The sequence below is a fragment of the Pelobates fuscus genome, chromosome 1 (genome assembly GCF_036172605.1).
Source record: "Pelobates fuscus isolate aPelFus1 chromosome 1, aPelFus1.pri, whole genome shotgun sequence".
NCBI classification, from domain to species: Eukaryota; Metazoa; Chordata; class Amphibia; order Anura; family Pelobatidae; genus Pelobates; species Pelobates fuscus.
Genome location: NC_086317.1, coordinates 380,422,739 through 380,435,366, shown reverse-complemented (window position 1 = coordinate 380,435,366; position 12,628 = coordinate 380,422,739). Strand labels below are relative to the sequence as shown.

Sequence of the window (12,628 nt, the reverse complement as noted above, 5' to 3'; positions counted from 1 at the left end):
TACAGCTCACTGCATCTTAAACTCACATACTCCATTCAAAAATACTGCTGGTTCTTGTATGTACACATACAGCTCAATTCAGTTACATCAGAATATGCAGTGTCTAATACACCATTGTACTATGATCAGGAAGCACATGAGAGCTGCCTGGGAACACTAGGTCAGGTAACAGCTTTCAAAAATTGAAGGATTATAATGAACTACAAGTTCCAGAAATCACTGAGAGTCTGTAAAGTAGAAATAGGTGAGATTTAATTTCAGCTAATCACCCGCTCCATTTACATATGAACCCTTGCAGTGCTGGGTTTAAATATTTTCAACAGTTCAGACCTAAACGAGAGGCTCTTGTTCTACTAAATGTCTTACCAGAGTGTACACAATTCAAGGTAAATGATCTAACAGGGAAATGTATTAACAATAAAGCAATTTTAAAGAATACCTCTCCACCAGTGATGGTCTGGAGGCCTCCTTCCCTTTTTAACTCCTCTCCACAAGTTCTATGTTTCAGTTAACCATCTTCGTTCTTGTTATTCCTATTATATTACTGGTACACTATTTACTACCAACTAATCTTTTAGTTGAGACCGGGTATACAGTATCAATATAATTTATCACGACACAGACAGATCCTGGTCACGGTCTGCTCAACCGATAGTTTAATAGCCATTGACCACTCACCACTATTATGTCTACATTTCTGTCTGTAATTGTTATTGAAATGTTCTTTGTCACATCAAAAAAGTCGAAAACTATAAAGGATTATAATTTTTTTTTTTTAAAAAATAGAATATCTATCATCATTTTTGTTCCTGCTACTTCATGTTTTGAAGCATTTCCTGTACAGGGCATTAAATTAACTAGTTTGGAGTGTCTTTTCAAACAAAAAAATGATGGATGGTTTTCCAAATTGAAGCAATACAGTTTAATGTCTGAATTTATTTCTAATCTTTAAGGAATTAACAGGCTGTTTTTCTCCCTCAAGACTAGAGGTTCCTTCAATCCACCCCCGTTTGCTATATATATAAAAAAAAAAATAAAATAAAAATTATATATATATATTTTTTTTAAGTGAAATAATGATTACTGACCTAGTTTCCAGAGACTCGCTTTTAAAGAGGTCAGTATGCCTGCTAACAACTTCCGTGATCCCCTCCAATCCAATGCTTCTCATAGAGAAGAAATATTGGGCTGGGAGGTACACATGCGCTGCCAAATTATGCATTCCTCCAATCAAATGCTGTTGTGAGCGGTATTGGATTGCAAGACAGTTTTATTCAGTTCTGGAGGAGGACATGCCTCTAATGGCTGTCTGGAAGACAGTCTGCTAAAGGTGGATTTAACCCTTCCATGAACACATTTCTGTTCCTACAAAAAACAGCAATGTTTACATGGAAGGTTTAAAAGGACAGGATCACTGCCGATTGCATCCAGACCACTCAAAAGAGATTAAATGGTCTGTTGACATTAATGGTCCTTCAACTAGCAATAATAATTATTTAAAAAGGATTCCTGTTGTATGGTGATGTGAAAATTTTTTCCATTGAATTACTATAAAAATAGTTTGCCCAAACTCTTCAAACATAATGTAGCAGTGCTTAAAATTCTATTTAACCATTTCAGGTAGGACCACTACCCTGGTATCAAAAATATTCAAAACTAGCCAAAGGTTGAATGCCTTGGTAATTAAAGAATTCCTTAAAAATCATAATGACATGGATCAACAAAAAGTCAAGTTTGTTTACCTGACTGGGGTTTGTGGGGGTATCAAAGTTTCGTTCAAATTTTTTCTTGGTGTTCTCTCGTGATCCAAACTATTATAATAAAAGAAAACATGTTAAAGTTCACTGGTCAGACAAAGCTATGACCAAGTGATATGTACAGAAAATACCAACCAAAATGAATAATACATAAAATAACCACGAACTGGAAGTATTTCTCAATGTTACCTGTCTTGAACATCTGCTCTCAGAGTTTCATCATTTTCTAAAAATAGCCTTGCATCAATATCCTTGTTTTTATTATAAAGTTCTTCATACTGTTTCGACATCACTTCTCCCTATGCCAAAAACAATTAAACATATTAGTCACTTCATAATGTTTATATATATATATATATATATATATATACACATGAATAGCAAGCTAATTGTGCTATATTTTAAAATCCGAGAGAAGCATGAACAGAATTATTTAATTTGTGTAACACAAAAGGATGTTATAGTCTTATTATATTAAAGGCTATAACAGACTTTTTAGCTTAAACAATATCCACTTTACTTAACCTCATCGCATTCCATGAACAAAAAAAAAAAGATAGTGAAAACATTTAAAGTGAAAAATCGCTAGCAGCCTTTTAACCCCTTAAGGACACATGACGTGTGTGACATGTCATGATTCCCTTTTATTCCAGAAGTTTGGTCCTTAAGGGGTTAAAAGAAACAGCTTTCTTGTTATGTTATCCAATGTGAGCTGTGTGAACGTTGGAAAAATGCCACTGCTTCTTCAAGTTAACAAAAGCTAGTACATGTACTTCCATTACTTTGCACAAGCTGTAGTGCTTTACAATATTATCAGAGGAGGAGATTTAACAATAAACAACACAATTACAAAAACTTACAGGAACAAAAAGTTGAAGAGGACCCTGCTCAATTGAGCTTACAGTCTAGAGGGGGTTGGATCACTAGGTGATTTAAAGCCCTATCCAGGATTCACTGGGTCAATAGGAATGTGAATGGCCACTTTACATAGCTCAGTTATATTGTAGAGTTTTGCAGGGCTGTCTGAGCTACTTATAGAAGAATTTGCGTTTTCAGTGCTAACAAGTGACCTTCAGAATTTTTTCTTTGAGTGGCAAAACTACCTTATGGTGTACATGTAAGTAAATTTAGGAGAAGAGAAGCTTTCATAGAAGGGAGAAGAATTTCACAGCTTTCAACCTCCTTAAAACATTACTATCAGCATAACCATACCTTAGGAATTCCATCAGTCATTAAAATTCCAACAGAATCCAAAAAGCTGACAAAACTTGAGGTATAGACATTCTTTACCTAAAAGGCATAAATAAAATATGCAAGTTTAACTTTAAATTAAAATCTAGGATTAACACCCACAATTAAAATGTTCACTCAGAGGTAACAGCAGTTAATTGTCTCAATGACTTTAAATAAAGTTTGCACACAGAGATCCCTACGAAAAAACAGTGGCTCAGCAGAGTTGAGGAGATTAAGGCAGCAACTGTTGGAATATAGCACAAAGCACTGCGAGTGCTAGTTTCCCTGAATTGATTACTTATCCAGAGAGATACTTAGTGGGCTTTGGGTCGGGGGATGAACTGGGGGCTGGGGACCTACTTTTCTTTACCCATCTCCTTAAACATCATGCTTACTTTTCTTCTTTTATGCAAGACTTTGTCATAACTGTCATGATGTAAAATTAAGCAATATACGCAGGAGAAGTTTAAGTCTACCCAAAGTCTCGATGGAGGACTGAAACATTGACCTGAATTTATCTCTAAACAGACTTCAAGTAATGAAAAAAAGTGCAAGTTAACTATTTTCATTTGTAGTTTCCCCATTCGAAACCCCAGCTTGTTCTATGCAAATGCACAAGTAGTTTAAGCATTCTATAGGAAGCAATAATACAATATCTCTGTACCATTAATTTTCCACAGGTCTAACATAAGTTGTAAATATAAACAATTATATTAAAGGAAAACTATAGGGTCAGGAAAACAAACATGTATTCTTGACCCTATAGTGTTTAAAAAAAAAAAAAAAAAAAATATCTAGTCCCCTGCTCAACCTAAATATAGTAAAAAATTACCTTTATTCCAGCCGGCTGGTCCTGGCTGCCCCTGATCTGCCTCCTTTGCTGACATCATCAGAAGTGATTATCTCAGCCAAAGAGGCAAGCAGGGGGACGCAACCAAACATCACCCTGTCCAATCTGCATCTCATCAAAGATATGCATTGAACCAATGCATCTCTATGAGGAAAATTCAGTGTCTCCATGCAGAAGGTGGAGACACTGAATGTCAGTGCCCCAGGAAGCACCTCTAGTAGCCATCTGAGGAGAGGTCACTAGAGGTGTTCCTAGGCTGTATTGTAAACTCTGCTTTTTCATTGAAAAGACAGTATTTACTGCAAAATGCCTGCAGGTATCGACTAAACTCCCCAAAACGGCTACAATAAGCTGTAGCTGTTCTGGTGGCTTTAGTGCCCATTTAAAGTTAAATGCAATGACTATCTTTCCAGCAGGATACGATAACTGGTAAATAAATTACATAAAGTATGTGTAGAAGTATATGTAAAACCCACATAACCACACACTTTATTTCACTGTTTCAGTACAGTCTCAGAATTATTTTCTAAGGCAGATTTTTTGTACTGGGGTGAGGCTTTTTAAGAGGCCACTCCAGACATGAAGGATGGATATGCAATGCTAAAAGCTTAAGGTCAGGCAAGAAATGTAAAAAGCAAAATCTATGAGCAATTTTTCTTTTGAGACTGTCCATTTATTGTTTTTTTTTTTGTTTGTTTTTTTAAACACAAGATAATGCAGTCTTCTGTTGACAAAAAAGACAGGTTGATGAGAAATACTGAAAATATGCAACAATTTCATTAAATCAAAAAAAAGGAGATGAGAAGAGAAGAGAAAAAAAAAAATCATTCTGAAATGCATTTAGTTTTCAGAATAAATTTATTTATACTTCCTCCACCAAAAGTAAACAAGGAACAGGAAAATTATTACCTCATCAACAGGACATTCATTTTCTTTACAAAGAACCTCTATTACTCTCATGTCTGTTACAGCCACTTGTGACGCGCGTCTATTCCTGTTCTGACCACGCCGGGAAGTGCGGGTTGGTCCATTGACAGAAAGACTATTCACTAGACTCTCTGGATTGAAGAAATAACAAGAGTTGCATATATTAAAACCCAAAGAAATATACAGGTTGCACAATTCAGTGACATTTTAAGCATGATCTCAAATCTAATTTAGAAATCTAGTCATATACTACACAGCATCTTAGACAGATGTCTGAATTGAAAGTTAATGATGCAGACAGGTGATGGCATCATATAAAAGAGCAAAGAAAGGTTACAACAGTCTCATACAAGCATGCTATAGTACGATAGACTGGATAGCCCTAATGTTGCCAAATGTCAACCCTTCTAAACCCAAAACTTCCCGTGAACCATTACAAAGAGAATCATCAATTGGGGAATAAAGTACACATTCTATGTATATACATTGAACTGCACTTTCTTTTTGTGAATGTTTATATTTGTGCAAAGAAAAAAAAAAAGGCCAAAGTAGCACACTTGTATGAACAGCAGAGTTTGACTTTTTGCAAAATGGCAATTCTTTTTAAAACTAGAAATTTCCTGGTCAATTCCCAGTTTAATGGGAGGGGAAAAAAAAACAAAAAAAAACAGTTCAGGGTTGTTCACTAATCATCCAAATTGTAGTGACTCAAGCCCAAATGGAAAAACGTAGTCTAAAACAGGAACCCTTGACTGAAGAAGAGTTGGAAAATATTTCTAAATCATCTACCGTATATACTCGAGTATAAGACGAGTTTTTCAGCACAGTTTTTGTGCTGAAAAACCCCAACTCGTCTTATACTCGAGTCAATTTTTCTGTATTATGGCAGAGAGCTGGCAGAGAGCTGTTACTTACCTTTCCTGCAGCTCCTGTCAGCTCCCTTCTCTCTCCTCCGGTCCGTGCAGCTCCCAGGTCAGCTCCCTCTGCAAGACTCGCGAGAGCCGCGGGGTCAGAGCGTTGCCACGGATTACCGTGTCAACGCTCCGCGCGGCCGCGAGACTTGCAGAGGGAGCTGACCTGGGAGGTGCACGGACCGGAGGAGAGAGAAGGGAGCTGACAGGAGCTGCTGTGAAGGTAAGTAACAGCTCTCTGCCAGCCCCCCTCCTACAGCCCATCCACTGGACCACCAGGGAGTGAGAGCCCCCCTCCCTGGCCAGCTAAAAAGCAGGGAGGGGGGGACGAAAAAAAAAATATATATAATTATAATAAAATAAAAAAAATAATATTAAAAGAATAATAATTAAATAAAAAAATGCCCACCCCCCCACCAATGCTCTCCATCACACACACACACACACACTGCACTCATACACACACTGCACTCATAATATACACACTGCACTCACACACACTGTAAATAAATATTCAATTAATATAATTTTTTTAGGATCTAATTTTATTTAGAAATTTACCAGTAGCTGCTGCATTTCCCACCCTAGTCTTATACTCGAGTCAATAAGTTTTCCCAGTTTTTTGGGGTAAAATTAGGGGCCTCGGCTTATATACGAGTATATACGGTAATCTAAACAACAAAAATGTGCCCCATTCGGATTTCAGTTGACTTGAAGTTCTGGGTCTTTCTATTGAGATCACAAAACAGATATCACAGAATGTAAAGTCAGTTCCTGGCAAAAGCCATTTAAAATTAGAATACCCTCACTGCTCAGTAAGTACCCGTGGGCCATTTAAAAGCTACACTTTCAAGACTGCTAAGCACACACTATCATGGTACAAATAGTAAGGTCATTAGCACTAAAACACTGCATTTATAGGCTAGAACATTTCCCAATGGTAACTATAAATGACAAGCATACTCCACAATTACATTCACTAAAAGATGGATACCCAAAATCCACATCCCACCATACACCAAAACACTCTACATGGTTAATAACATCACTGTTACCCACCATAAATATGTCTGGCTCTTTTCTTTATATTCAGTCTCTCCTTGTGATGTGCTACTACATTTTGGTTAACCCAACCTTTTTGAAAAACATACATATCAGCGGACACCTCTAATTCTACAGAAACATTCCCAGGGTATACATCTTTCTGAGTCTTATTATTAGCCAGCTTCCCATTCCAAGAAATAGAATTTAGAACCTAGATTAATTACAGTAAGTGTTGTGTTTGTCCAATTTGCCCAAAGTATACTATATGTACTATTGTAGACTAAAAATGTGTTATGTCTGCATCAGCCCTTTTGCTGAAAGACTATAAACAACTTCACATTCTGCACATTTTACCCCCCAAAAATTCTTGTAACCGGAAAGTTGAAACCAAACAACATATATTTACATTGTAAAGTACCAAATACAATACAAGGGTTTTGATGTATAAAGCAGGCACTCAAATATTTCTCATTTTTATTTTCTAAAATGAAAACAGAGCTGAAAGGATCCACATTATTCTGATGGAAGTAAGAGCTTTGGCTTGTCTCTCCACATGTGCCGCTCTCCTATTTCATTTTACACTGTGCAGGAGTTGAGAATTCAGATAAGTAAATCGTAAATAAAAAAGTCAATTTAAGTGGTTTGTTCCCAAGTAGCTAAAAGCATGATTACTCAATAAACAGGCAGTAAGCAATAAACTGGAATATCATGAGACTAGAAAAAATAAGCTTATAATTTACGATACAAACATTACATAAACACGATATTATACACACTACTGTCTTAATATCACAACTTTCAGTTGTAGAAAGTAAAACACATTTTATATAAAATGACGATCATGTATATTATTGTATGGAATAAATTAATGTCTTCACGCTTGCAATGCTTTGATATGTAGGTAGAGTTGCATTCAGCAATAGTGCACTATATTTTGGTGAAGTATTCATTTGTGTGTACAGACACAAACAAATGAGGATGCTGGCAGAATTTGACATTATGTTAATGCTTTGGGAGAATGCAGTGAGTAGTTTCTATGACTGAATGTGCTGGAGTGCTGCAAATTTACAATGAACCAACTATTCATGTGACGAGCAATGTAAGTTTGTATTTCAATATATATGACTTTTCTTTTCAACACTTTACTAACTGAATGAAAATTGAAGAAAACTTTGTATAATTGCTGCAATTCATCTACTCACACCTTACAGAGTCCTACAGACTTTGTTTTATTTTTTTCAACAAACAGATTTGTAAATTACATTCTTCTGTATAGTTTTACTGCACTATGTGGCTATACAAGATTTCAAAATGTTCTACGAGAGAGGATGTACAACAGTAGCCCACACGAGCAAGTTCACTGAGCAGTCACAAATACATTGTCACAGAGGTGATAGTTTCTTTGTTTTATCTCTATTAAAAGATATGAATCACAGGTAAGTGTTTTGGGGGGCTTTTCTTCTTCAAAGAACACGTCAAGCACTATAATCACTGCAACGGTTCCCTCTCCTTCCCACCCCCTCCACAATCAAAGAGTGACCAGTAATTTAAACCTAACATAAAATACGAATATTAAAAAAGTATAGTAATGTTAAAGGAACACCAACAAATCCATGTTACATTGGCTACAATAAGTCATATTGACATCAATATGAACAGGTAATGTCAAATTTAATAAAGAGCAAAAACCTACTATAGGGCTCCTTGAGTACTTCGGAGGGAGATCGCTTCAGAATATATTCCAAGACACACAATAACAATTGCCACGAGATCACAAGGTCATCATCCATCTGTAACACTTTTCCTGAAAATGAAGAAACAGTCTTTAACAAAATAATTTCCTCTCATACCTATATGCTTGGGTCTAACAATGGGTTTTGAGACAATTTTTTTCCAATCGTACTGATCCATTTTCAATTCTATAGTTAAAGGACCACTATAGTGCCAGGAAAACAAACTTGTTTTCCTGGCACTATAGGGTCATTAGGTCCCCCCCCCATCCTCAGGGCCCCCCTCCCTCTGCGCTGGGGAACACTCCTCCCTCTGCCGACGTCAGCTTCGAATGCGCATTTGCGGCAAGAGCAGCACGCGCATTCAAACCGCCCATAGGAAAGAATTACTCAATGCTTTCTTATGGACGTGAGCATCTTCTCACTGATTTTCACAGTGAGAATCGCGGAAGCGGCCTCTAGCGGCTGTCAGTGAGACAGCCACTAGAGGCTGGATTAACCTTCAGTGTAAACATAGCAGTTTCTCTGAAACTGCTATGTTTACAGCTGCAGGGTTAAAACTAGAGGGACCTGGCACCCAGACCACTTCATTGAGCTGAAGTGGTCCTTTAAGACTAGATCACAGTAAAAGCCCTATATGCATTATTTTATTGTATTTTTGCTAAACATACCTCCGGTATCTCGGTCAGTGAATGTTAACCCCTTAACGCCGTTACGGCGTGCTATGCCGTCACGGGTTAAGTGGGCTTTAAAGCCGTTATGACGGCATAGCACGCCGTAACGGCTTGCAGCCCCAGGAGGTAAGTTATACTTACCTCCGCCGCGATCCGCTTCGGGAGGACTGCCTCACAGCCCAGGCAGCCCTCCCACGGCAAATGAGGCCCCCGGGGGCCATGTGATCGCTCTCAAAGAGCGATCACATGGCCCCCTATAGCTGGCTGTGGATCTGCCAGCAGGGGGACTGTTTGAAATATCAGACAGTCCCCCTGCTGGTGGGAAGTATAAAAAATAAATAAAAGACAAGTGTAAAAATAAATTAAATATATTTTTATATATATATATATAATATGTATATATATTATATATATAATATATATACATATTATATATATGTAACGTCATACAAAGTGTATTTTAATATTAATATAAGTATATATATTAATATTAAAATACACTTAGAATGACGTTACATATATATATGTATATATATTATATATAATAGATGTACATATATATATTATATATAAATACGTATAATTAAAATAATAAATAAATTAAATAATAAAATAAATAAATAAAATATTGAAACAAAATTTAATATAAATTATATATGCATATGTAATTTCATTCTAACTGTATTTTGTTATTAATATATATATATATCGGTAACAAAATACACTTAGAATGACATTCTATATATATCTATATATATATAAAATACAAATAACCGCAAATATATATATATATAGATAAATACATATAATTACATAAAAGATTACATTAGTATACACGTAGAATTTAAATACCTATAAATGCATATATATTAAAATTCTACATGTATATTTAAATAATCTTTTAACGTAATTATGTGATTTGATTAATTAAAATTTGATTGACATGCATGACAACACAGGGAGAAAGTGCAGAGAATTTAATTCGCAAGCACTATATTTGACCCTGTAACTCTCCAAGACACCATAAAACCTGTACATAGGGGGTACTGTTTTACTCGGGAGACTTCGCTGAACTCAAATATTCATGTTTCAAACTGGTAAATTGTATTACAACGATGATATTTTAAGTAAAAGTGACGTTTTTTGCATTTTTTACAAGCGAACTGCACTTTTATGGTCTATATTATTGTTGTAATATGTTTTACTGTTTTAAAACACTAATATTTGTGTTTAGTGAAGTCTCCCGAGAATAACAGTACCCCCCATGTACAGGTTTTATGGTGTTTTGGAACGTTAGAGAGTCACATATAAGGCTTGCATTTCATTTTTTTCACATTGAAATTTGCCAGATTGGTTATGTTGCCTTTAAGAGCGTATGGCAGCCCAGGAATGAGAATTACCCCCATGATGGCATACCATTTGCAAAAGTAGACAACCCGAGGTATTGCAAGTGGGGTTTGTCCAGTCTTTCTTAGTAGCCACTTAGTCACAAACACTGGCCAAATATTAGTTTTTTGCTTTTTTCACACAAAAACAAATATGAACGCTAACTTTGGCCAGTGTTTGTGACTAAGTGGCTACTAAAAAAGACTAAACATACCCCACTTTCAATACCTTGGCTTGTCTACTTTTTCAAATGGTATGCCATTATGGGGGTAATTCTCATTCCTGGGCTACCACACCGTCTCAAAGGTATCATTACCAATCTGGCAAATTTCAATTTGAAAATGTAATGTTCTATATTTGACCCTGTAACTTTCCAAAACAACATAAAACCTGTTAATGGGGGGTACTGTTGTACTCGTGAGACATCGCTGATTACAAATATGTGCATTTTTTTTGCAGTAAAACCTAACAGTATTATGACATTCACAGTTAAAATGTCAGACGGAAATGCAAATTTAAAAAAAAAAAACTTATTTTCTCACATTTTTTTTACTTTTATTCATAATAAATGATGTTCCATATATGAATAGTTAATGATAGATTAAAGCCCTGTTTCTCCTGAACAAAATGATATATAATAAGTGTGGGTGCATATAATTTGAAAGAGGGGAACTACGGGTGAACAGACACATAGCGCAAATTCCAGTTTTTGTTTACGTTTTGTTTTGATCAGAACGTGCACTATTGACTCCGTCCTGAAGGGGTTAAAGGACAACTGTCCCCTCAAAATTATATAATATAATAAGCCATTCGTCAGGTTTTGTAAGGAAATAGGGTATGGATTGTTTGTTTTGTTTTTTTAAATTAAGTAGATGTAAAACAAACAAGAAACTCATGCCTATTTAGTATAATATCGGACCCTTTAGCCATATATATTACCTAGGGTCACAGACAGTGTTTTAAAACCCACAGTTAGTCTCTGTGGCTTTCCCTGAGTCTGTGCAGAGAGTGAAGCAGGTTAGACCACAGAGACTAGCTGGCCAAAAAGCCAAGCAGGATTGCTTGTTCAGGAACAAGAGTATAGCACGGACGTCGGCTTCTGGCAGACGTAGAAGCAAAAGCTGTAAAGGACCAGCAGGTAAAATGGCAGCGGCCACGAGGGACCGGTTCAAGTCAAACTCACATTTCTCTGTACCCTCCAGCCACCTCACTGAAAATCGCCAAATCTACCATGGAGGGCCCAAAAGGTGAAAGACCCCAGAAGATGACACAGCCATTTTTCAGCAGATGGCACCATAAAAACTATTATGCATCTCTAATGTGATCATATACAAAACCATTCAAAAACAAAATACTGTATGTACATGTACGCAGATGCTTTTACCTTTTGCTAAAATGAACATGATCCAAGTCTCAGTTAGAATAGAAGACGTGCTAGAGTCGTTGGCAGTCCTATTCAAAAAGAGAAAATAATTTACACTACTCATCTCTCATTTGAATGGCAATCACAAAGTGCAGTTCTTATTTTGAAAATGCAATGAGAATTCAAGATATCCTCTGATTGGCCAGCCATAAGCTTCACGAGCAGCAGGCACAGGTTTCCTTGCAATCCCAAAAAGTATCCAGACTCAGAACACTCAATGAATGTGCTATGATAACAAAATCTTCTCTAAAAGTCTCACTGAATACAGGTGTGCAGGAGTGCAAGAGACCACTGAAACTTTCCCTTCCACTGTATCATCCAAAGATAGCACTCTCACAAAAGAGACACACATCTGAGAACATTTAAGGTTAGGGTTGAATCTAAGCCTTAAAGTGACCAAACCAAAGAAATTATTGTACTAAAAATTATATTATAGGAACCACGGCCAGCAAAGAGCAGCTAATACTGGGCTCACGTGCGTGAATTTTTTTATTATAGTTCACTACTATTCATATAGGAATTTATTGCATTATAAGACCCTCTCCTCAAAGGTAGAACTTGAAATGTAAGGAATAAGGGCGTGTGGTGGTTACATTCACAAGTGAACGATAAAGTCTCCATAAGGGACTCCACTGTTATATAAAAACAAAGTATAATGTTAAGGCTCTAAAAAAACCTGAGTTGGAAATCCCA

General features: G+C 36.3%; 2 protein-coding genes across 2 annotated transcripts in view; one reads left to right on the top strand and one right to left on the bottom strand.

Moving 5' to 3' along the window:
* The window catches only part of LPAR6 (lysophosphatidic acid receptor 6), a 282,034-nt gene that overhangs the window by 65,600 nt on the left and 203,806 nt on the right, over window positions 1-12,628 (top strand). The gene's annotated exons all lie outside the window — the stretch shown is intronic.
* Window positions 1-12,628, bottom strand: part of RB1 (RB transcriptional corepressor 1) — a 223,751-nt gene that overhangs the window by 155,565 nt on the left and 55,558 nt on the right. The window contains exons 6-11 of the mRNA XM_063426003.1: window positions 11,897-11,964; window positions 8,416-8,526; window positions 4,750-4,898; window positions 2,970-3,047; window positions 1,947-2,056; window positions 1,743-1,811 (exon numbers count right to left, since the gene is read on the bottom strand). Coding sequence (XP_063282073.1) covers window positions 1,743-1,811; window positions 1,947-2,056; window positions 2,970-3,047; window positions 4,750-4,898; window positions 8,416-8,526; window positions 11,897-11,964 — 585 coding nt within the window. The remainder of the gene's footprint in view (window positions 1-1,742; window positions 1,812-1,946; window positions 2,057-2,969; window positions 3,048-4,749; window positions 4,899-8,415; window positions 8,527-11,896; window positions 11,965-12,628) is intronic.